We start from the raw sequence: 26,271 nt of genomic DNA, 5'->3' as shown, positions 1-26,271 counted from the left end.
GACTTATGGGGGGGGAGGGTGGAAGTCAGAGGACCATTCCAGGAAGTCAGGTCCCTCCTTCCGCTGGGTGGGGCCTGGATAGCTGACTCAGGCCATCAGGTTGGTAGCAGGCAGCTTTACCCTCTGAGCCATCCTGCCCCAAAACTCTCTTCCCTGCTTAAATTTTTTTTTTACTGGAGCCAAGGTCTCACTCATTCTGTAGCCATGGCTGGCCTAGAACTCAAAGAGATCTGCTTATCTCTTGCTTCCACATGCTAGGATCACAGGGCTATACAATCAAATTTGCATGCGTACAGAACTTGCATGTGTGTGCACGCGTGCCTGCCTGTTTGTGTGAGTACAACTTACAATGCTGGAGAGGCCAGGAGCGGGAGGCAGATCTCCTAGGACTTGAGTTCTAGGCAGCTGTGAGCCACCTTGTGGGAGCTGGGAACTGAACCCGGTTCCTCTGCCAGAGCAGCCAGTGCTCTTACCTACTGAGCCATCTCTCCAGCCCTCTTCCTTATTATTCAAGTCGGCATCCTGTGTACCCGAGGCTGCCCGCAAGCTCACTGTTTGTTGATGACCTTGAGCAGTTCTCCTGTCCCTAGCCTGTGAGTGCTGGGGTGACGGGCATTGTCCACAGCCATGCGCAGTTTCTGTGGTACTGACTCCTATGTCCCCGGCCCTCAAATGATTTTCAAGACAAGTTTCCAAACCACATAACAAGGAAGGAGATGTCAGCAGTCAAAGCTGAGCGACTGCAAAGACAGAGCGGCAGCAGCAGTGGGCAGCAGGCAGTGGGCAGCAGCGGGCAGCAGCAGCGGGCAGCAGCAGCGGGCAGCAGCGGGCAGCATGAACCTTGACCCCACCTTACCCCAGACCCTAAGATGAAGCATAAGAACTGAAACTATCAACATACTAGAAGAAAACTGGCTGTACCTTTGTAACTTGGTGAGAGTCAATTCGTAAAAAACACAGAAAGTGAGAACTACAAAGAAGAAAAAAAGAGAAAGAAATTGCAAAATGAGACTTCACCAAAAGCGAGGGGGACACACTTAGGCTTATTTAAAAAAAAAAAAAAGAAGAAGAAAAAAAAAGAAAAAAGAAAGAAAGAAAGAAAGAAAGAAAGAAAGAAAGAAAGAAAGAAAGAAAGAAAGGAGGAAAGAAAAAAGAAAAAAAATATGATTAACAAAAGGAATGGCCAAGCCACAGACTGAAATAAACTCTTTGCAAAGCATACATCTGACAAAAGACCAATATCCAGAAGTAATGAGGAAGAGTTGAGCCGTCCAATTTAAAAATGAGCAACAGATTTGAGAAAGATATTTTACAAAGGAAAAATACATGAATAGCTGGGAAGGTCATGAAAATGTGCTGGGCCACATTAGTCATCAGACAGATGCAAAATTAAAGCCAGAGTGAAATAGCACACACACCCCCACCGCCAGAATGACTAACATTTAAGACTGACAGCAGCAGATGCCAACGTGAACGCACACCACTGTGCACTGCCGCTGGGACTAAAGCCGGATGGCTGCTGTGGGTGAAGACGTAGAAGTTTCTCCCGGAACTAAACAGACGCCAAGGGTCTAGGTGTACCCATGAGACAGGTGAAGCAGCTCCCATGAAAGACCAGGATAAGATGTTCATCAGAGAGAGACCCAACCAGAGGAAACAGGAAAATGTCAAAGCCACAGAAGGGTCAGGCGGGGAGCAGGACCCAGCATGGAACACGCCATGGGGACCCACAGTACTGAGCAACATTCGAACTAGATAAGGAAACCCAGGGTGGGAAGTTCCCTGAAGGACACAAAGGCAGCAGCTGCTTAGGAAGGGACAGGGGACTGTCCAGGCAATGCCCGTATTCCATGTTGTGGCTGCATTTACCTGTAAAAATTCACAGGACAGCATGCCCAGCATCCGGGAGACACGGAAGTGTGGAAAGAGAACCACAGTGGCTAACGATCCATGAGCAGAAGGGAGGGGCACCTGCAACTTATTAAAACTGTCTCAGTCACCCGGCATGGTGGCATGTCTGTGACCTCACCCTTTGGGAGATGGGGGTAGAAGGATTAGAAGTTCAAGGCCAACCTTAGCTACAGGAGTTTGAGGGTAGCCTGGACTACGTGAGACTCTGTCTCAAAGACAAATTAATTAGTCAATCAAATATGTCTGAGAAGTGCCTGATTGCTGGTGGACAGATTCGCACCTAACAGGGAACACTCACGGTAGGGTCCAGCAGGTGGGTGTGTGGGCAGGGTTTCACCGTCTTCTCCTTGTTTGAAATGTTTTCAGAAAGTTAGAAAAATGGGGCCTGAGGGTATGGCTCAGCTGGTCAAGAAGTTCTATTGCCTACTGAATGGGCATCTGGGTTCAATCCCAGTGCCATGTAAAAGCTAGGTATGGCTGTACATGCGTGTGTGTACAGCCACACACACACACACACACACACACACACACACACGCACACACACACAAGTCATTTTTGAAAACCAAGGTGATGATACCAGAAGACAACATTGACCTCCATGCCCGCTCACACTTGTGCACACTGAACACACACACACACACACACACACACACACACACACACAAAACGGGCTGGAAAAAACTTGAGAGACTGAAACACTTCAAACAAAAACTAGGAAAATGCAATACAAAAAGAGTCAGGGGGCACCAGCCTCCTTCCCCTGGGGGCCATAGGCTGGAATTGGAATTCCATGGCTTATTATTATCATTATTATTCCCTGAGGTTCTCCTCTTGCTGCTTCCGTTCCCCACCAGCCTAATCAAGTTGTACTGGCACCTCTGCAGCAGCACGCAGCCCTTCTGCAGAGCCAACTAAAGCAATGACCAAGTACGCGGGCTTTTAAGAGCTTGTGCCGCCCCCTGCTGGACAAAAGGATCCCTGCAGCTGCCTCTCTGTTTCCTGCAAGTAGAGTTAGCCCTTGCTTGGCCACCAACACCCTGCAAATAGACAGACGATGATGATCAATAGGCTTTGCCTGTCTAGAGAACACACCCACCATGTCCACATCCTCAGGTCCTTGAGGATGGCCCTGCCCACCGACACAGGTCACGGAAGCAGACCAAGGCTACCCTCTTCAGGCAGGACACCAATCCCCCAACCCTTTCTCACCACCTTGGGCTGGGACACTAAGCAGAATCCTGAATATGTATACTCTCTCTCTCTCTCTCTCTCTCTCTCTCTCTCTCTCTCTCTCTCTCTCTCTCTCTTTCTTTCCTTCTTTCTTTCTTCTCGCATGAATGTCTGTGCATGGTGTGTGTCTGTCTGGTACCCTCAGAGGCCAGAGGAGTCACTAGTTACAGATGGTTGTGAGCTGCCATGTGTAACTGGGTGCTGGGTGTGAAACCTGGGTCCCCTGCAAGAGCCTTAACTGTTGAACCCTGGAGTACTTTCCTCGTTAGTGATAGCTATGCCCTGTGACATATACCACATGTCAACGCACACATGGCTGGGCCTTATCCAAGTCCAGACTGAGGACTTCCCAGGATGAGCACGGGGAAACAGAACAGAGACAGAGACAGGCTAAAGTGAAGGACAGGGAGAGATGGGCCATCCAGTGGCAGGCCCTTTCTGCTTCCAGCCAATCAAAGCAGGGTACCAGGACCCCAGAACTCAGGAGCTAGGTGGCGGCCACCCAAAGCCACACTTCAGGGAGTCAGAGGCCATTTCTTTCCCACCCATTTCCACAGCACCCCTTTCCACTCACACCCTCGCTGGCTTCAACCTCAGAGCCTCTGTTTTTGTAGTCCTCTCTACCCAGGGCTTTTGAACTGTTGGTTTTCTCTGGCTGTTCAAGCTCCAAGTCAGTCCACCCCTCAGATGTAGGAGCTTCTAGTAACTCCCCATAAACACACACACACCTGCAGCCTGGTCCCCATAAACACACACCACCGCAGCCTGGTCCCCATAAACACACACCTGGGGTGGCTTGGTCAGCAAAGTCTTGCAAACAGGATGACCGGAGTTCAAAATTTCAGAACCCTAGTAAAAAGCCAGGTGTGGTGACGTGTGCAATTTCAGCCCAGGTGGGTCCTCAGAGCTTGCTGGTCACCTGGCCTACATGACAAGTTCCAGGCTGGTTTTTTTTTTTTTTTTTTTTTGGTTTTTCAAGACAGGGTTTCTCTGTGCAGTCCTGGCTGTCCTGGAACTCACTCTGTAGACCAGGCTGGCCTCGAACTCTGAAATCCGCCTGCCTCTGCCTCCCAAGTGCTGGGATTAAAGGTGTGTGCCACCACGCCCGGCTTAAGTTCCAGGCTGTTAAGTGACTCTGTCTCAAAACCTGTGGTGGGTGGTGCCTGAGGAACAATAGCCAAGGCTGTCCATTGGCTTCTACATGCGCACACATACACATACAGACACCACGTCTCCTGCTCAAACCCATGTGATGGGCAATGCTGAAGGAATCAGTGGTCAGATGGTGCACTATTCTCCACTCTTCATTGTGAACCACAAACCCCTTGGTGGGTGCTGTGAGGGCAACGACTGTCCACGGAGCAGGAGAAAGTACTGACAGGATAGATCAAATAAGGATCTAATAACCAGCATATATAAAGAGCTCCCTCAACTCAATAACAAAGCAAGTTGACTCAAAAATGGCAGAGCCTAGTGTGATGGTACACACCTGTAATCTCAGCACTTGGTAGGCGGAGGCAGGACCATCAGGGGTTCAAGGCCATCTCAACTATTACTAGTCTTATAACCAGCCCAACACCAGCTATACAGGGAGAATGGTGCCCCCCCCCACACCCCTACCACCCTAGACCCTTGCTCTGGTACCCTCACACCCCATATCCCCATACCCCTACCACCCCATACCTATATCCCCCCTAACCCTCCCCCTCACACAGTGTGAGGGAGAAAAGGCTCTTGGGCAAGCTATATGGCTCAACTGGTAAAGGTACTTGCCACCAAGCCTGATGACATGAGTTCTGTCTCTGTACCCAAGTGGTGGAAGCAGAGAACTGATTTCTTCAAGCTGTCCTCTGGCCTCTACACATGCCAGGGCGATTGTACGCAAACACAGATAAATGCATAAATAGGACTTTTTTTTTTTTTGAAAGAAAAAAAAAGAAAGAAAGAAAGGCTCTTTGCGGATAGAATGTGGTGGCTTAAGTTGTGATCAACCCAGCTGCCCAGAAGCCTTAAATATCCTCATTTTAGAAAGGATGTGAGGAGATGTGAGAGAAGCCGGTCACGAGACAGCAGAGGCAGAAGCCAAGAAAGCTGACGCTGCTGGAGCCACCAGGAGCCGGGAGAGCATTGGGCCAAGAGCTCCTCGGAGCTTCAGAAGGAGCTAGCCCTGCCCAGCTCGTTCTGCTTCTGATTTCTGACCTGCAGAGCTAAGCAAAGTCACATCAATCCATCAGTCACAGCTGGAGCCCGCCAGAGGTTCTGGGGCCAGCCCAGAGGTGGGAGATGACAGGACTGAATGGAGCAGTGAAGGCTGGGGTAGAGCCTCCAGAGAGCCCCGGTTGTCTGCCTGTCCCGTGGCAGAGAAGAGCTGGGACCCTGGTGTCCCACTACACAAACCGGACCCCAGCCAAGAGCATACATCCAACCAGGGCAGTTGGACCCTTGCAGAGAGCCATGTGTGGACTCCTCACTGGGCAGTGTCTCCCATGATCCCTGTCTGCGACTGTCCCGTTGGCCCAGCCTTTCTCACCCTCATTGTCCTCTCCCCGTCCCCTGGCTGAGTAGAAAGCTCCCTTCTTAGAGAGTCAGCCTCTCTCTCTCTCTCTCTCTCTCTCTCTCTCTCTCTCTCTCTCTCTCCTGCCCCCTTGCTGAAACACAAGCACTTGGAACAAGATAAAACTGCTTAATTTCTAAGAGCCACAAAGCCAATCCAGAAGAATGAAAAAAGAAACCACGCCGACCCTTGGCTGAGAACGCAGCATCCCGTGCCTCTGAGGCCTGTCCCTGCTCAGTGACTCATGCCAGCCCTGCTGAGGAGCCCAGCATTTGCCTGGGGAAATCTCTGAGAGGACCCCGGGCCAGCCCCACAAGGTGGGAGGGGGAGCAGAAAGGAATAGAAAGGACCAGACAGAGCTAAGGATGCCCACTCAAGCCCTGAACCTCTTCCCTGCGGCTGGAAGGTCCCATGGCCCCAACCAGGGCAAGACCACGCCCTTGACCACACCTCCTGGGCAGCAGGACTGGACCGGCTTTAGCCACCAGCCCTTGGGGCGTCCAGCTAGCCGGGTCTCCATTCACTGGAGGCCCTGGTCCACCGCCTCCCAATGTGGAAGCAGGGATGGGAGGAGGCAGCTGTCATGGCATCTGACACGGAGACAGAACGGCAGGATGCAGCACAGCCAGCTGGAGCCAGCTACAGGGAGCCAGCCAACTGCACACCAAAACCTCAGAAGCCCACCAAGGGGAGGGACTCAGTCTCACTCCACAGATAAGGAAAACTGAGGGCAAGCCACAAAATAATCTGCTCAAGGCCACCCTGCAGGGACAGGACAAGAGCTTGACTTCCCCAGGGACTGGGGTTAGGATTAGGGCTCCAACTGACCCTAATTAATAAACTGGGGTGAAGACTGGGTTGGAGGAGGGGCGGGGATTTTCCTCTTCTGTCCCTGTCTGGCCATTTACGGCGGAGTTTTGGGTAAGAAAAGTTTTGTAAAAATACTTCCAAATGAAGGGTTCCTAGAGCGACGGTCATGCCTAGCATGGTAGCCTGTACCCAGATCCGGTTACTCAGGAGGCTGAAGTAGGGTAATCCTGAGTTTGAGATCAGCCAGGGACACGTAGCAAGACACCTCATGGAGAATCGCAACTGTACAGCACCTCCAGGCACAACTGAGGCCCTGGATTCCATTCACAGCCCCCCCCCAAAAAAGAGGGGGGGAGGACTGGTCTTTGGCCGTGACCCATCCTACAAGAAGGCACCATGTGAGGATGTAGCTTGTTGGTAAAGTGTATGCCCCTGCCACAGTACCCTGGTCCATTCCCAGCATCACATAAACCTGCGGCAGGTTTGTAATCCCAGCAACCTGACCATAGAGGCAGCAGGACGGGGAGTTCAATACCATCCAGGACTACACAGTGAAGTTGGGGCCGGGTAACCTGCCTCAAAATAAACAAAAGGAGAAGGTCCCGCTCTGGTCCGGTGCTGTCCTTGGCTAAGGGCACCGGTGAGGGTCGGGTGGTGAAGGCCAGGATCTATGGCTCTCAAAGGCTGCTTTGTTCGGTGGATAAAAAGCTCTGGTCAGCCCGTGAATCTCCAAGCTTTCACCCTTGGGTCTCAAGGGAGCCAACTCTCCCTCATGCGAGCCTCTCAAATACCCTGCTGTCACCTACCTGGGTTGGGCCCTGTCATGCACAGAATGAAGGGTGGGCTGGACACATGTGTGGCTTAGTGGTTGAGGAGACCCTGAGCTCACAACCCAGCACAGACAAGAGCAGGCCCCTGTCAGCCAGCTGCCAACACAACTGTCATCTTACAGCTGGTAACGAGGAGGCGGCAGGGCCAGGCTTCCTGGGGGTGGGGTGGAGGTACAGCACCACCTGTGCAGGTCTCAGAAGCAGCTGCTGTTTTGTCCCCTGCCATGATGCCTCTACAAACTGGGCACAGAAAACCTCGCCTCCCCTCCCGGGTCTCATGTCGTGCCCGACAGGGTCACAGGACACACTGCTGTCAGCAACGCACCAGGTGGCCACCTCTCAGTGAAGGTCTGGCCAGCGTTGATGTCACATTAGAAATCGCAGTAATCCCAGGGTTGGTGGTGACAGGTCATCCCTCAGACGGGACCTGAGATGTGTCTTATTCCCTCCCTTCGGCTTCTCAGGGACCTCTCTGTGCATGCATTCAGAGGCAACCAATACCCCGGTGCCAATGACACTTTGGGGTGGGGTTCAGTCCCATCATGCTTGAGCACAGGACAACACAAATCTGGAGTACAGTTGACATCCCTAAAATCCGCCCCCACACTTTCCTGCAACCCCTGACTCAGATGGCACTCAGGACAGAAAGGGCAGTAATGACCTCAGACATTGATGGTCCCAGCAGGAACTGGGAACAACTTGACCAGGATGGCTAAGGAAAGGAGATGCCTTTCTGGTCCCTGAACTGTTCACACTCCTACTGGGTCTATATTGGGTCTAAGGGGGCTGCAGGAGTACGTGGTTGCATGTGCACTCATATGCACTCACACACACTGCACTCTGTCCCAAGAACACACACACACACACACACACACACACACACACACACACACGCACGCACGCACGAGGGTGCACACGTGTGCATACACCACCTCCATGCACTGGAAGACACCACCTCTATAATCAGCAACCCGGGAGGCCCAGCAAGACTATTTCAGGAGAAGACCAAGGCCAGATGATAGATAAACAAGCTTGCTTTGGCCCTGTGCAGAGTCCATCCCCACCACCCACCCTTCACAGCGTCTCTGAATTCACAGCGATCACAGACAGAAAAGTGGCACACCGGAAAATGAAAGAGAAACAGCTCAGGAGAAGGGGCCCAGTTTAAATAAAAGCCAGACCCGGCTGGGCTTAGAGTGGGGAAGCGACATTCCAGCTCACCAATGTGGGATAGTCAGCAGAAAGAAAAAGAAAGAAAGAAATATTTCTGTAAAAGTTGTTAAACGTGACTTTGGGTGCTCACTTCCCAAAGCCGCAGCACGGCCACACCATTTGGACCGGGGTTCGGGTCAGGGATGGGGTACCCAGGACGTGGAGGGCTGTGGCCTACCTGTGATGCGATCTCTCTCCATTCCTACGGATGTATTTACAGCAGGCAGCTGGGATGCCGGTGTCCCCTCTGCACAGGGGTCCTCCTCCCCTTTCTCTCTCTCTCTCTCTCTCTCTCTCTCTCTCTCTCTCTCTCTCTCTCTCTCTCTTCCTCCTCCTCTTCCTCTAAAAACACTCTTTGTCTGGTCTAATTTCTTCAATCTGTTGCAATCACGAACAGATCCAAATTACCACATTTCCATGTGTTGGTCATATGTCTCTGCTCCGAACTGAAGTAGCATTGTCTCTGCCACACAGAGGGGAAATGGGGAGCGCAAGGAGAGAAATTAAAAAAAAAATAGGAGGGGGAGCCTCGATGGAATCCCGGGGCGTCCCTGGGTCCTCTCCCTGAGCGCGGGACCAGCTGCCTGGCCCTCAGTGCCGTGGCCCCAGCCGTCCAGCGTCCAGCGTGCAGCTTCCGGCACTGCCTCCTCTCCCCGCCCCCTCCAGCCCCCGCCGCTGGAGTCTGGCTGTTCCCTTTTAATATCCACTTGGAGATGCTTAACTAGGCTCTTGGAAACCAACTCGCAGAGTCAAATTCCTGGCCACTTCCAAAGTCTTTCATTTTCCTCCCGTCCAGCGATGCTGTGATTTTCTTGGGGTTTTAAAACATTTTAAAAAGCTTCTATTTCCTGCACGCCTGCCTCACCTTACTCTACGGGACCAGAGCTCAACCTCATCACACCCAACCCTATCAAACTGGTCACCTCCCAGACAGGAGGACCAAAAGAAGGTTCCAAATACCCGCCCAAGGTATTTGAACCCTGAGACGTCCCCCCTGTCGTGTCAGCCTGCAGATCAGAGGGACCGGCTGTCCCCACCCCAGGCTCCCAAGAGGCTGAGCTGGCTGGAGGCTTCCTGGAAGATTCCCACCCCACACACATGAGTCACTAAGTCTCAGCGGTCCCCAGGGAGGGAACACGTCCTCTCGTTGTGATTAACTCAGACTCAGCGGCTCTCTGAGAACATGGCTGGCCCGGGGCCTCAGCTCTACTTCCTGGTGGACACCTGGTCCAGGGGCTGCTCACCTGGCAGAAGGGAGGACCCTCAGCACCTGCTCTGAGGACCTCAGCATCTGCTCTCGGCTGCACTGATAGGCTCAGTAGCAGCAGTGGGAAGGTCACCGGGAAGGGTCCCCGGGAAGGGGAGCACTCTTGTACCAAAAAGTCACTCAAACCTGGTGGGAAGCAGCGCTTTGCTGTGCAATCTCTGCTTAAAGACAACATGCACACATTTGTGTCAGGGTTAAGGGCTGTTCTGTGAAAAATGGCATCTCTTTATTATTGTATTGGGGTTTTGTTGAAACAGGGACTTTAGGTAAACCAGGCTGGTCCTGAACTTCTGAAGATCCTCGCAGCTTTTATCCAGGGCACTGGGATTACAGGTTTGTGTTGCTTTGCCTGGCTCGGGCTTAATCTCTCCAGAAGAAGAGACGGCAAGCCTGGGAAAGCATTCATGCCTGGCTACCGGGTGCTAGCCCACATGTCACAGCCTCCAGACAAACCATACACTGACCACTGTGCTTCCGTCCCCATGGCATCTTGACACATAGTCATTGTTCACCGGTCCCTTGGAGACCTGAGTTTGGAGCCCCTCCCTCACCATAAGGCCAGATCCTTCCGAGCCCATAACTAGAGAACACCAAGCCTGAGGTGTCACTCCAAGCCCATCCATCCACTCTCTGCCTGGGGCGGGACCCCAGATGCCCATCCCCAGACAGCAAGGCATCTTCTTGTGGGATTGTGCAGATCATTTCTAGCCTCCTGGGAGACAGCGGGGGGGGGGGGAATGTCCCTGCCGGGGAGCATGGAGTGGGACCTCAAAGGGCAGCCCGTACCGTGAGAGAGTTGGAAGCAGAGCCTTACTGGAGGGAGACTCGGGCACCGGAAGGACTGGCAAATAGGCCCCTAAGAATTCACATCCTAGCCGGGTGTGGTGACGCACGCCTTTAATCCCAGCACCTGGGTGTCCGAGGCAGGCAGATTTCTGAGTTCGAGGCCAGCCTGGTCTACAAAGTGAGTTCCAGGACAGTCAGGGCTATACAGAGAAACCCTGTCTCGAAAAAACAAAAACAAAACCAAAAAACCCTGTCTCAAAAAACAAAACAAAAAAAACCAAAAAGGTGTAGCTCCTGGTAGGCCAAAAAGAGAGGGGCGGGTTAAGAGCACTGACTGCTCTTCCAGAGGTCCTGAGTTCAATTCCCAGCAACCACATCATGGCTCACAACCATCTGTAATGGGATCTGATGCCCTCTTCTGGTATGTCTGAAGATAGTGACAGTGTACTCAGATACATAAAATAAAAATAAATTTATTTATTTATTTATTTAGAGAGAGAGAGAGAGCATGCACATGAAGTTGGGAGGGTAGGGAGGTGGGGTGTCTGAGAACAGTTAAGGGGAGGAACTGGAAGTGACTGTGACCTAAATACATGTAATGAAACTCTCAAAGAATTAATAAAAATTTTTATCTTTCCCAATATAATATTTCTATTACTATCTGGGAACTTCATACAATGCACCCCAATCATGCTCTCTTTCTTTGCACACCCTCCCCCCCAAAAAAAACCCACCAAGTCCAACCTATGTTTTCCACAAACTCACTAGAGTATGGTCAAATTCCCAGGGGCCAGCCCTTTAAAAGAAAATGGAGGTTCTCTTCACCCCCCACGCCCTGCCTGAAGCCATCAACTGTGAAGTGTGAGCTACACTTCAGCATCCTTATCATTATTTTTAAAGACTCTCCTCAACAGCTTCCGTGGGGTAGGGGTGTGTTTTAAAAAGAGGGGCTTTGACTCACATAGGGAAGGAAGTAAGGCCAGATCACAGAGAGTCAGAGGCACCGCCTGAAGGCTGGAGTCCCACACAGGCGGCAGAGGTGGGCCTCTGAAGGGTACAGCCCGCCCCCCCATCCACAGTGATACTTAGTGCACTCGCAGCCCCAGGACAGAGATACATTTGTGTTATTTTATCTCACCAGTTTGTGGTAACTACTCCTGGGGGACAAGAGGCAGGTGTCCTGTGCAGATGAAATGAACACTGTGGCCATTTGGCCATTTGCATCTAAAGCAGGCAGCCCAATCAGGAGGAGGAGAGATGGGCAGGCTGGCGCATGCAGTTACTTTTCTTTCTTCTCTCCTCCATTTTCGCCAACTTTTTTGAAACAGGGTCTTAGATAACCCGGGCTAGCCTATAGCAGAGGGTGACTGAACATTATGGGTTAGTTAGTTTTTGTTTGTTTTGTTTTTCAGATTTTTTTAAATTTTATGTATTCGAGTGTTTTGTCTGGATACACACACACACACACACACACACACACACACGCCGTGTGTGTCTAAGCAGGCTAGAAGACATTGGATCCCCTGTATCTGCAGTTATGGGTCGTCGTGAGCCACCATGTAAGGTGCTGGGAATTGAACCAGGGTCCTCTGCAAGAGCAACAACCACTGAGCCATCGCTCAGCCTCTCCCATCTTCCCCTCTTCCCCAGCCAACTGTGAACTTCTGATCCTTCTGCTTCCACCTCCCAAGTGCTAAGATCACAAGTATGCACCACCAGGCCTGGTTTTATTTACTCTCTTTCTTGACTTTGAGAAAAATACTCCTTGATGGTTTTTCTGCTTATAAATGCAATGTCTGTTCATTCTATTACATTTAGTAAGTACAAAAAAAAAGTAAGAAAGAAGAAATTGTTTCCCCCACATGAGACTGTCCAGGCCTGACTCGCAGGGCAGCATGCAAACCAGAATGACTTAAGAAACCGTGCACATCAGTGGTTCAGGATGATGAGCAGGCCCAGGCCAGGAGCTGGTGCCTCCTGCAGTCACAAGGCTGCACAAGCCCTAGGTGTCCTGCTGTGGTCTCTGTGACCCTCAGCATTTGAGGACCTAGTTTGGCTCAAGGTCTCTTTCCCCTCCATGCCTGAAAATCTAAGCACTCGGGTCTAAGTAGGGGAATAATTTGAAACCAACACCCTGGCAGTACAGACGGCTCAGATGGAGCCCACATTAGTCATAGGCAGAGGCTGCGGAGAGAAAGGGTGAGAGGCAGGGCAAGCCCCAGCTGCGAGAGTCAAGAAACCCACTGTCCACGGTGAGTATAGACCTGGGAGACAACTTGACAGCCATTCCTGCTCCTCCCACTCAGCAAGAGGCTGAGACTCGTACTCAGGAAACACGGAAGCTCATGAGGGTTAGCTTGGTTTCAACAGCCTTTTGGACCTGGACAAGGTTTGCTCTTCTCGGGAGACAGGACCTCCAGGCCCAGGCTCTGAAGCATCTGGTTGTGCCAGCCGAAAGCCCCAGTTCTCACCCCCACCTGCAGTTAGAACCCCATTATTATCAGCCCTTCCCAGTCCTCAGGCCAGCACCCCGGCCTTCATCCAGCACTGACTGACACCCGTGACCTAGATACCCTGGTCACAGTCTCTCGCAGGTTCACAATCCCTCCAAACTGAAGAGGGGGCTCGCTGGGCACAAACCTACTTAAAGAAGCAGCTGGGGACCTAGGCAAGTCAGAAACTGTTAATTTGGGAGGGCTCAGGCATTACCGTCTCTGTTAGGAAGCCTTCCAGGATTGCTTCCCCTCCTATGTCCTGTCCCATGATGTGACCTGGCTCTCCCAGACATTTCTGCCCCTCAAGCTTTCTTGGTGACCTTTTCTCCTGATCAGGTCCCCAGATTAATGTGTCTACTTCTACGGAGACAAAAGAAAAGGTACAGGTGACTTCACAAAGCAACCAGGAGCTGAGAACATGGACCACTGGAGCTTTTCCCAACTACATCCTGCAGCATGTGCACCTGAGATGCCACCGTGGCATCCTGGCTCCATGGACCCCCTCTGGAGAGGCAAGTGTCTGCACCCCAGCACTGGCTGGGACAGGGGCAAAAACGTACCAAGTGAGGCCAGGCAGCCTCGGCTGACAGTGGCCAGAAGATCCCAGGGAAAAGAGGGAAGGAAGAATCTGCCCTCTGTGACTCAGGAAAAGGTGTTCTGAAGCTCCACAGGCCAGGGATCTCGGTGTACTCCCTGGGGAAGGTCCTGTGGGGAGGTGGGAAGAAGGAAGGCTAGAGGAAAAGATGCTACACCTCTGGGCTGATTTCCTGTCACTGGCCACCTTCCTTCCCTCAAGGTAGAGACCCTTGAACACCCAAGTTATGAGGCTCTAGAAATGAACATTTTTTACAAATGACATTTGGGAAAGTGGTGTGATAGCTCAGTCAATAACATACTTGTCTTCCACGCATGGGGACCTGGGTTTAATCCCCATCACCCGTATGAAAAGGCCGGGCGTGGTGCACACCCGTAATCCCAGGGCAGGGAGAACAGAGGCAGGAGGATCGCTGGGGCCCACTGGACAGCCAGCCTAGACTAATCGGTTAGTCCAGGACAGGGAAGGACCCTGTCTCAAAAAGAGAAAAAAAGTAGTGGGCACCTGATAAATGTCAGCCAAGGTTATCATCTGGCCTCCACACGTACAGGCAGACATGCACATGCATGTGCACACACATACATACTCCACACATGCATTCATACACACACACACAACACACATACACACAAACACACACATCACACACACACATACACATTCATACACACTCACATATACATACATACATTCATAAGCAGACACACATATACACACATACATATACACATACATACATACACACATACACATACACTCACACATACATACACATGCACATTACTCACACACATATACACACATACACACATATACACACATGCACACATACATACACATGCACACATTCACACGCATATACACACACATACATATACATGGGACACACACACAAATCTCCTAAATCAAGTATGTTGATGCGTACCTATAATCTCATCCCTTAGGGGTCAGAGGCAGGAGGATTACAGTAAATTTGAACCCATTTTAGTCTATATAGTGAGTCGTAGATCAGCCAGGGTTACATAGTGAAGGTCTATGCAAAAATAATAATACTAATAAATACTTTCACTTCCAGCTGAGATCATTAAATCAAAGTCCCTGAAATGGAAACAAAGGCCGTCAGGCTGCCGCCTCAGAACTGGCCTGGCTGTCCCTGCTACTGTACCTGCCAACAGAGTGGGCAGCAGCCGGAAGAGGCCCTGACTGGGCTTCTGTAGCTTCCCGAGCAAGCAAGCGGCTTCCAACCTGGGGCCGCCACATTCCTATCTGGAAGCTTCTCTCGGGGCTTTTATTCTACCTCAGGATCTGCCTTCCTAAGTAAACATGGGCCAGCTCCTCTGTGCTGGGGTGGGGTGGGATGGGGTGAGGGGGTGAGAGAGCGGGAGGTGGGTGGGAGGGTGAGGAGGTGGGAGGTGGGAGGTGGGTGGGTGAGTAGGCAGGTCTGTGGCACAGTTTACAGAGGCCACCACCTGAACTTTATACACTGGTTCCTTTCCAGAGGGACAAGCAGCCCAGATGGCCTGTGTTCCTCACTAAAGGTCCTCAGGCTCAGCCATCAGCCGCCTACCCCACCCCCACTCCTGGCTGCAGCCAGACCTGAGCAGGATCTGAAGGGAGATGGGGTTGAGGTGCAGCCCGGGGGTCTTCTACTTCCCACGAGGAGCCTGCACTCTGCTTGCTCAGTAGGCACCCCATAAAATATTTGCTTGATAAACAATGAATCTCAGACTGCAGCACGCAGCCAGTCCAGCCCCTCCCCAAAGCGCTCATTGATGAAGATGCGCTCCATCTGCCTCGCATGGCATGGGAGACACACGTGACCCAGGAATCAGCCGTGAGGAGCTGCTCGCCCAAGGCTTCCCACGATGTTGGCCGAAACTGACATAATAAGCACTGTAATCTCAGCACTCAGGAGGCTGAGGCAGGAGGATCTCAGGTTTGAAGGCAGCCTGTGCTACATAAACCAACCAAGTGCACATTTGGAAAATACAAGTTCATGGTGGTGGAGGGGAATGGAGAGATGTCTCAGTGGTTAAGAGCACCGGCTGCTCTAGCTGAGGCCCTGGGTTTGCTTCCCAGCACCCACATGGTGGCTCACGGCCATCCATCACTCCGGTTTCAGGTGACCCATGCCCTCTCTGACCTCTGAGGATACTGCATGCACATGGTGTAATGACATACATGCAGCAAATCTCATATACAGAGAATAACTTCTTTAAACAGTCATGGGCTGGGCAGATGGGTACTGCGGAGTTTGTCCCCCCACCCCCACAACACCTCGGGAGGCTCACAATCCTGTAACTCCAGCTCCAGGGGATCTGATGCCCTCTTCTGGCCTCCACAGGTACCCTCCTTCACATACCAGCCCCACCCCACCTCCATACACATACACATAATTAGACATGTTTTTAAATAGTCCTAAATGCCTGGCGGGTAGCAGCTACCCAAACCATGCTTCCCTCTGCTCCTCCCATAGCCTTCTGCCCCAGAGGACAAACAGCTGCTTCTTGGTTAAAGCAGAAGTGTGCTATTTCTGCTTGAAACTGGTTCTTTGGCCAGTCCCGCCTGCTTCTACCAAATCCGGTCCTACAATGCCTGCTGCCTGCCGTGGGCTCCTTGCACAGGAGACAGAAATGGCAACCTGCTCACTAGACATGGCAGGCAGAGCCAGCCTGTGCTACTCTGGGTCCTATTTAGAACCATCAGGACAGGGAAGCTGTTTCCAGAGATGAAGAGAGCAGGCTAGCCCAGGGAAAGGGAGTCAGGTTAGCCAGAAAGGCGAAGGGGCTGGGTGGGGTTGGGGATGCTGGACAGGGGAGGGATGAAGGACAAGACAGGGAGGCATCAACATCTGTGCTGAGTTCTGAGGTGGTGAGGGTCGAAAACAAAGGTAATGCCATGGGGAGTGTACACACCTGTGTGCATGTGCACATGTGGTGGGTGGACCCTGGTACAGAGGTAGGACGTGGTAAATGTGCAGGGAAGAACCTGCAAGAGGAAGAACAAGGACAGACAGACAGACAGACAGGACAGAACCAAGGAGACAGCGTAGGTCACGACATGGCCCAAACCATGGTTGCCTCCTCCAGGGCCCCCAGAAGGTAGAGAAACGAGGATTGACCTATGTGGGGCAAAGAGGCAGAGGTCAAGGTCGATGTGAGACTGTTGCCTTGAGGGCTTGGGCAGGTGGTCTCCTGGTTGGGAAGAGGGAACCCCCTGTTTACAGAAGGTTTCTAGTAGACTGGCCTGTGATGTGGGAGGGATGAGCCTACTGTGTGCGGCTGGGCCTGGGTGATATAAGAAATCAGGCTGTGTGAGCGAGCCAGGAAGCATGGGCCCTGCTCCAGCTCCTGCCCTGGCCTGCCTCTGTGCTTGACTGTGATCTGTAAGGTAAATAAACCCTTCCCTCCCCGAGTTGCTTTTGGTCACAGTGTTTATCACAGCGATAGCAGCCTATCTAAGACGGGAGATAAGGCTGGGGCATTGAAGTAAAGCTGGAGTGGGAGCCAGTGGGTCTCAGCTAAAGGGATGAACCAGAGATGCCCACAGTAGCCAGGCAAGGCCCGCTGCAATCCCTTCCTCTACCAGCCCCCTCCCTCTGACACACTTGTTAACACGGTCTGGCACAGGGTCTCCGGCTGTCAACACTCAGCACCACAGTAGCTCCTCCCACCAAGACAGCAGGACACAGGGCCCAGAGGAAACAACAGGACATGGGGCAGATCTGGAACCTACTAAGGATGGTAGCAGCTAGACAATTAGTTACACATGAAAGTCACAGTGTTAAGCCAAGGGTTCATGGGAGCAAGGAGGCTTCCTTAAAGGGCTATGTGTAAGAGGAGTGTGTAAGGGATCAAAGGGAGCCGGGGGCACTAGCCGAGGGAGGCAGGACACAGAAGTTGGAGGAAGTACTTTTCCTGTCGTACATCAGTCTCCCTGTGCTATATTACAGAGAGACCCTTCTGTGAGAAGGGCATCTTCCAGGACAGGCAGAGGGAGGTGTCTGAGTACCTCTATATCAAATTCCCACAAATAGGGCACTTCACACGTTGGAACTGGCTTCTCTCATGGCTTTGAAGCCAGGCATCCAAAATCAAAGTGTTAGCAAACCACACTTTCTGGACAGGGCCGCCCTGGCCTCTTAGGCCATCCTTGGCTTATGGCTATATAGCTCTAGGCTCTACTCTGGCTTCACCTTCACGTGGCTTCTCCTCTAGATCCAAGGATATCAGTCTTTAGACTTGGTAGCTCCAGATAACCTCACCTCAAGGTTATTAGAATCCTAGAGATGAGTCAATGGTGGGATTAGGGACAAAGCCACAGACCTCAGAGGCAGAAGTGGGCCCCAAGCACACAGCGGATGTCGAAAAGGCATAGAAGGCTCCAGGGATTCTGGGCTGGAGGTAGAGAGGCTCAGATTCAGCCCAGGAAATGCTGTGTGAGCCGTGGGAATCAGGGCAAAGGTCAACCAAGGCCGCAGTCTGTTCAGACAGGCTGCTTGGGGCATAGAAAAGGGGGTAAGTGTGGGAGAACAGACCAGAAAACCACTGGGAAGGGTACGCTGGCAATGCCCAGAAGGACAGAAGTGGGCATCTGTCCATCCCACCCTCCACCTAAGGATGCACGCAGAAGAGCCATCCCAGCAGGGACAGTAGCAGAGAAAGCCCACAGGCCAAGATGTAACAGCTTTCCGGTTCCCAGGAGGAATAGATAAGTCAAAGTCGTGAGGATTCATTCCATGGTCCAACATAAACCCTAAATGCTGTGAGATAAGCATGCAGACAATTACATGGTGCTCATAGTTTGGGGGTAGGGTGGGGAATGTAGATTGTTCAGAAGCAAAACCACAGATATCCTAAACTCAGGCTGATTTCAGGTCCTTGGTCATCCTGGCTCCCTGGAGGCTTGGCTAGCCTGCAGCATCTCTGCTAGAGGTGGCTGGTGGGCAACGCTGTACCATTATCATCTTAATTCTTAGGTTAGATAATCTCTCAATCCTGTCGTTTTGTTGAGGCAGGGTGTCACATCACCCATGGGGACTGTCCTTGAATTCACTATATGGGTAAGGACAACCCCTGATCCTCCTGCTTCTACCTCCCAAAGGCTAGGATAACAGCCACGCGCCTCCAGTCAGCTGGGCCTGGGGTATTTGGTGGACTTTTGTTTTTGAGACATTGTAGCCTATGCTAGCCTGAAAACTGTGGAGCCAGGCTAAGGCAAGGCTTCCCTCTCAGCCTCCCAAGTGCAGAAATGATTGGGTGTGATGCATCATGCCCAGTTTTTTGGTTTTTTGTTTTAAATAGGCTCAGTGTTGGACTTTTGCCTAGTATTCACAAGGCCCTGAGTTCGATTCCTAATACCACAAAAATAAAAAGAAAGAAAGAGGGAGAGAGGGAGAGAGGAAAGGAGGGAGGAAAAGAGAGAGAGAGAGAGAGAGAGAGAGAGAGAGAGAGAGAGAGAGAGAGAATGCAAAGCTTTGTCGTGGCTGTCATTAGAGCTAAGGGACTTACTTGGCTTGAGCCCTAAATAGTTATTCCTGCCCAGACCCAAATAGCTTGGAAAGAACAGAACGTGGATCTGACAGTCATGTACCCTATTTCTCCCTAGGGATGAGGACAGGGAGCCCCAAACAGGAGACCACGTGACCATGGCGGGGAGGAAGACAGGAGCAAAGAGGAGCTCCAAGTGTGGTCCTAGGTCCTGGCAGGGAACACACCCCGGGGTCACGGCAGCAGGGAGGCAGGCCTTAGATGAAATATGAAGACTAGGAACGCGTGCCCCATGGGAACCAGCAGAGGCCCTGGGGAAGACTGTGTGTGTCAGCAGACAGGCCCCATGCAAACCTAGATCACTGCTTACAGCTTTGGGCTCCTGCAAATTATGCCTTAGGCTTCCAAGCTGAGCAAGCCCAGGCTGCCAAGTGCTGACGGCACAGAACGGGCCCAAGCCTGGGGAAGCAACAGCAGGAGACCTCATGCACGCAGCCCGAGGTACCAGCTCTCCAATACCTGAACCCCCAAATGCTACCTATCTCCAGCCCTTTGGATCAAGGCTGGTCAATAATAAGGAGGGAGAAAGGAATCCCAAGCACAAGGCATCCAGACACACTAGTGGCAGGGCTGGCTAGTGGTTAGTAGTAGGTCACACGTGGCTATGGCGGGCAGGAGGCGTCTTAACCAAGAGTGCTGACTCACTCAGCAGCCTAACCACCTCCAATGAGGGCATCCCCTCCTCTGCTGACACCCAGGCTCTTCACACATGGTACCCAGGAGCACACTGGCACAGCACCTACCACGTCAGCCACATGCTAAACCCAGTGCCACACTGGCACACTATCCACGTCACACACTCAATAAACCCATACCATGCCCGATGTCACCATTGCCTCCTACAAAGAGCCAGCCACCTTAGCCAAGCCACACCCTGAAGATGGAGCTAGGAGACACAACACTGCCTTAGGAATGCTTAGGTTCTGGAGCCTTGGGCTGCCCTGGTTGGTCCAGAATGGTCCATCTGCATAGCCACAAATTGCAAACAAATTATGAGTTTAATTGAAAATAAATCTGTGCAAACAACTCAGCAATAAAATATACCTAAAGTCTCTATTTTGGTGACCAACAGGCCACCTGTGGCTCATGGCCACCCTCCCGGCAGTACAGAGATAGAGGGTCCTACCAGCCAACTGTTCCTCTGGACAGGGCAGGGCTAGAGAGCAGTGGGCCCAGGTGATGGGATGCCCTTGTCTCTGAAGTCTCTCAGACTGGACGGCTAGGACTGGAGACTTTGGCTCTCGTGAGAGTCCTGATGACAATTTGTCACTGTGGGTTTCCTTCAGTGTCTCATGACATCTGCTTCCCCTGTCTACCATTCTGTCTCCATGTATACCTCTGTCCAACCCAGCTGGCCCCCAATACACATGCACAGGCGAGCACGTGTCCCCCAAAGTTTGTCATTTGCTATGAAAGCAGGCCTCTTCCTCTCTGGCAGCCAACATCATCTCCAAGCAAGAGTCATCAGAAGGAGCGCAGATCCCTCAGCCCGGTATTAGAGGGGCCGTCGGAAGTGACAGAAGGATTCTGGAGACAGGGAAGCTCATAGCGGGGTGTTGGAGATTGCTTCCAATGCTTTGATTCGATCTGGAATCTGCGTGAGCAGACGCTGAAGGTCCTTGTACCGAGTTGGGGCTTGATCAGTCGATAAAGATGCCAACGGCCAATGGTTGGGCAAAGGGAGATGGGTTGGGACCTTTAGATTTGTGGGGGGCGGGACCTTTAGATTTGTGGGGGGTGGGAACTGAGAAAAAGGAGACAGAAGATCACCATGACTTGGGAAAGAAGAATGAGACACTGGGGCCTGATTGGGCCTGGGGTAGCAGGGGAAGGTTTAGACATGCCCAATCATTGAGGTAGCAAAGGCATTTAAACAATAAGCTAATGTGTGTGTGTGTGTGTGTGTGTGTGTGTGTGTGTGTGTGTGTGTATCTTTCATTTGAGGACCCAAAGATAGCTCCTGGGTGGGTGCGTGTGTTTGATCCGCTGGGAGCACAAAGTGGTATTGCAAAAACTCATAGCAACAATGGGATCTGAAGATGTCTGGCAGGAGAAGACACACAGGCCCTGCCAACGACATTAAGGGAGGCAGCCCCTGGCACTTGCCCAGGTTGGACCCTGAGGCTGGCAGAGCCTCCTGCAAACATTGGAGAGGCCCTGGAGCTCTGATAAGTTTTGGCTCCTCTCCTTGGTTACTGGGGAAAATCCAAAGTCAAAGGAATAGCGCATGACAGTCCCTTCCCAATGCAGATGACTCGCTGATGGAGCTGTCGGTTGACGCTGAATGGGCCACCAAAGACACCCTGCTATGGTTCACTCACTGCAAGTAAAGTCCCCCTACCCTGCCTACTTCCTTACTTCTCTCTCCTGTGCCTTGAGGTGGCTCTCTGCAAAGGCGGGCAGCCTCTCTGGCAGACCCAAGCCTGGCTGCCTGCACAGAGACACTGCCTTAGGAATGCTTACAATTCTGGAGCCTTGGGCAGCCCTGGTTGGTCCAGAATGGTTCATTTGCATAGCTATCAATGACAAACAAATTATGAATTTAATTAGGAATATACTCTATGCAAACCACTGAGAGTTCATCAGAGCAAAGGGCTCCGACCACCCAGAAAAAGCCAGGTAGAAAGCCAGGTCTCAAAAGCAGTCAAGACTCAAGCTGCTCACCTGGGCCGGTGGGATCCGCAAGCCTCCGGAGGCGACCGCTGGAGGTCCGTGTGACTCCTAAGAACAGAAACAAGGGGCAAAGGTCACACAAGGCCACTGGGCTCCCCCTTCCCGGTGGGTGGCTAACATGGGTGCGTCGCCACTTCTACACCTGCCAAAGGCTGCAGAACCAAATAAACCCAGACAGGTAGCCACCTGTCCCTCCGAGTGATGACAGCCACCCACCCGGATGCTTCACACGACTGTCACAGGACTCATTGTGCAGATAAGGGAGCTGAGTCTCAAAAGGGCTGGGTAACCCGCCTAGGGCCACACAACAACCAGAAACTGAACCCGTGGTGAGAGGCCAAGTCTGGGCTCACCTTAAACATCCTCACAGCACTGATTGCTGACGGAGAGGACTCATCTGGGTCCATAGCACTTGGCCAGGACCTACCACTTAAGACCCACACCTGACAAACAGGGTTTCCCAGACACACGAGCCAGAAACCCTGCCCATCCTCTATGGCTCCAAAGACGGGGCAAAGTGGGCTTCCTTGAGGAAGATGGGAGGAAACTGCTCTCTCTCTCTCTCTCTCTCTCTCTCTCTCTCTCTCTCTCTCTCTCTCTGCCCTAAGAGGGGGCACAGGCAGAGTCTGGATCATCTCAGTCTCGTGCCACACTCTGCCTCCAACCACACGTGCCCCTTGGCTGGCACTCCCCTGTTGGAGAGGCTTGTGGCGGGCAAGTCCTAACTTGAGGAGTCTGCAAGGCGCTAAGCTGAGCACACCCATGGGCTGCCAAGAAGAGCAGACTCAAGAACCCATGGGTCTGCAGATCACACCAGGTCATGGTGTTTAGGGAGTGTCCCACTTAAGTGCCACACAACTATCCTTCAGAGAGTCACAAGAACACTCCAACCTAGACCAGAGAGCCTATCTCTCCCATCCCCCAAAGCAAGACAATCACCTAGGCTAGACCTAAATACCTGTACCCCCACCACCTGCACACTTACACACGTCCATCCATCCTTCCATCCATCCATCCATCCACCCACCCACCCAACCACCCATCCATTCAACCACTGACCTACTTGTCTGAAACTCCTGGCCTGTCCACCAGGAGGATATATGGGATATATGGGTGGGTAGATGGATATGGTGAACCAAAGGATAAGCCGAGTGTGGGTGGGTGGGTGGGTGGATGGATAAGTATGTAGATGGATGATCGTGTGGATGAACGGATGGGTAGAGGGATGAACAAACAGGTAGATGGGGGTTATGAGGAGCCGGCATCTGGCCCTTGGAATTGACCCAGCCCTCTGGACTAGGAGTGTGACTTGGGTGAGCTGCCCAGGGCTGTGGAGAAGGAGCAGAGACCTCTTCAGCTGAGTGCGCTGAGGGGAAGGGATAGCATGGGCACCTCAGCAGCAGCAGCCACACCCACACCAGATGAGTTACACTGCGTCTGTGGATGAACGCAGTCACCCCATCCCTCCCTACTGCCTTGTATACAGTGAACTCATAAGAGGAACATACCAGGACCACCTCCTACTAGCGAACAGCAATTTTGTCCCCAAGTCCACAGTGTCCTTGTCTTTTATTTTTTAAAAAAAGATTTATTTATTATATGTAAGTACACTGTAGCTGTCTTCAGACACTTCAGAAGAGGGCGTCAGATCTTGTTACGGATGGTTGTGAGCCACCATGTGGTTGCTGGGATTTGAACTCTGCACCTTTGGAAGAGCAGTCGGGTGCTCTTACCCGCTGAGCCATCTCACCAGCCCCTGTCCTTGTCTTACTTAGGGTTTCTATTTCTGTGAACAGTCACCATGATCAACGCAACTCTTTTTTTTTGTTTTTTTGAGACAGGATTTCTCTGTATAGCCCAGGCTGTCCTGGAACTCACTTTGTAGACCAGGCTGGCCTTGAACTCAGAAATCTGCCTGCCTCTGCCTCCCAAGTGCTGGGATTAAAGTCATGTGCCACCACCGCCCGGCATCAATGCAACTCTTACAAAGACAACATTTAATTGGGGCTAGCTTACAGTTCACAGGTTCAGTTCATTCTCATCAAGGTGAGAGCATGGCAGCGTCCAGGCGGGCATGGCGCAGGAGCCAAGAGATCTGCATTTTGTTCCGAATGGAACCAGAAGACTACCGTCTTCCAGGCAGCAAGGAGAAGGGTCTCAAAGCCCACCCCCACAGTGACACACTTCCTCCAACAAGGCCACACCTCCTAATAGTGCCACTCTTCGGGCCAAGCATATTCAAACCACCACAGTCCCCAAAATTTGTTGGCTGGGGTGAGGGACAGCCAACAAGAAAAGGCAGCACTGTACATCCCTGTGGCCTGAGTCACTTCCGGATGAGATGGTTTTGCAGGGACGCTGGAAACAGAGGGTGCCCTGTCCTGCCTCTGGGCAGCTGAACAGCCACACCCACCACCTGCCCTCTGGTTTCAGACAAAAATGCAAGAGGATCTAAGTGCATTAAAGAACCCTGGGCATCCGATGCCTTCTCCACAAACCCAACCGGGAAAACAGCATTGGTTTTGGATTTCTGGGGCAACGTTTTCTTTTTCTTTACACTATTTATTTTTCTGATTTCCTAAGACAGGCGTCCTTACCAGGTTGCACTGCCAAAAAAGCTGTAGAGAAGAGTCCCACCACCTAGAAGGAACTGAGGGTCCCTGGTACCCCAGGCTTGGGCATGGTCCTGAGAGGAGTCCCAGACCAGGGGATGGCTCGAACGCACTGGCTTGGACGTCCTCCCACAGGCCTGTGTCCAAGACAGTCAAGGACCATGACCCAGCAGAGAACCGAGTTATTTTTATGTGACTCTAAAATAAAGAAGACCCAGAAGGAAGAAGACACACAAAACCCTGCTATCTGAAGCCAGTCCAGAGCAAATGACCCAAGTCCTCTGAGGCTGAGGCCCGGCTGCAGATCATACGTCCCGGGCACTGGCTCTGACTCCATCCCGTTGGAGCTTCCGAGTCAGAGGGGATACCGTGAGAGTCTCCCTCTGGGCTATTAGTATCTAATGACAAGTGGGCAGGGGATGCTGGAGAAACAACTCCATCTGTAAAGTGCTTGTCACACAAGTGTGAAGACCTGAATTTGATCCCCCAAAACCCATGTGAGAAAAACCAGGTGTCGTGGTCCACACTTGTAGCCCAGCACAGGTGGAGACAGACTCAGGGGCTCTCTGGTGAGGCAGGCAGCCCTACCAAACCAGGGAGCTGCAGGCCAATGAGAGCCCTTGACCCAAAAAGCAAGATACGAGTGCGGGACACGGTGGTGCACATCTTTAATCACAGAACTAAGGATGATCACAGATGTAACTGGATCTCTGAGGCTACATAGTGCATCCAGGGCCACCCAGTGTGGTTCTGTTAGAAATAAACAAATAACAAAGTAGAGGCTAGGGAGACGTTCTTCTGGTAAGCTGCCTGCTGCTCAAGCCTGAGTTCAGATCCCCTTCCAACGGGTGCGTGCACGAGTCACAGGGGAGGCAGAGACAGGAGGATTATCAGGAGCTCAACAGCCACACAGCCTAGCTGTGTCATTGAGACTCAGACAGTGACATTCCTATCTCAAAGAATATGTAAGGATTTCACTTTGATGGAGTTCCCCCATGCTTATGAGCTGGAGGGTAAAGGGAGAGGCGTGAGGGGCTTCTAATGAACTTATTTACTGCTTTATTTATTTACGTAACGTATATACATTTGTGTCAGTGTGTGTGACTCCTGCCGCAGTGGCTTGTGTGGAGGTCAGAGGACAACTTTGGGTGTCTGTCCTCTCCTTCGTTGCTTGAGACCCTCTTCCTCTCAGCCGCGTATTCTACGCCAGGCTTGCTGGCCTGCAAACTCCGACAGCTTCTGCCGGGGTTTCAGACCTGCACTACCAGGCCTGGCTTTATGTGAGCTGTCACTCACCACACAGACTCACTGTGGGCACATAGCGGTTCCCAACATGGAGAAGACACTGTATACCGAGAGATAACTGGATTTCAATTTTTAAATTTTATGTATGTGTTTGCTTGCTTTGGAGACAGGGTTCCTCTGTGGGGCTCAGGCTGGCGTTGAACTCAGATCTGCCTGCCTTTGTCTCCTGAGGTCTGGGACTAGCGGCAGGCACCACCACACTCTGCTCTGTCTTTCTCTTCTGAGACAGAATCTCCCTTCACAGCCCAGATAGGCCTGGGACTCATTCTGTACCTCACAATGACCCCCCAACTCATGGCAATCCTCCTGCCTTAGTCTTTTTAGAATGACAGGCAGGTGTCACTATGTCCAGCTGAAGTTTTTTTCTTAAAACTCATGAAAATCCTTGGAGAAGGGCCAGGTGGGTCCCAGCTGACCTCTCTCTCTCTCTCTCTCTCTCTC

The 26,271-nt window shown here is 51.9% G+C and overlaps 1 protein-coding gene across 2 annotated transcripts in view; it reads right to left on the bottom strand.

Annotated features, from left to right (window-relative positions):
* Positions 1-26,271, bottom strand: part of Septin9 (septin 9) — a 164,091-nt gene that overhangs the window by 123,320 nt on the left and 14,500 nt on the right. Inside the window, exon 2 of one of the 2 annotated variants that reach the window (XM_021211893.2) lies at positions 21,905-21,961. In XM_021211893.2, coding sequence (XP_021067552.1) covers positions 21,905-21,961 — 57 coding nt within the window. Of the gene's footprint in view, positions 1-8,726; positions 8,808-21,904; positions 21,962-26,271 lie in introns of those variants that run through there. The other variant, XM_029545806.1, reaches the window with a different exon arrangement.

This window comes from Mus pahari, chromosome 14, assembly GCF_900095145.1.
Source record: "Mus pahari chromosome 14, PAHARI_EIJ_v1.1, whole genome shotgun sequence".
NCBI classification, from domain to species: domain Eukaryota; kingdom Metazoa; phylum Chordata; class Mammalia; order Rodentia; family Muridae; genus Mus; species Mus pahari.
The sequence above is the reverse complement of the archived record's forward strand: the minus strand, read 5'-3'. Positions and strand labels throughout refer to the sequence as shown.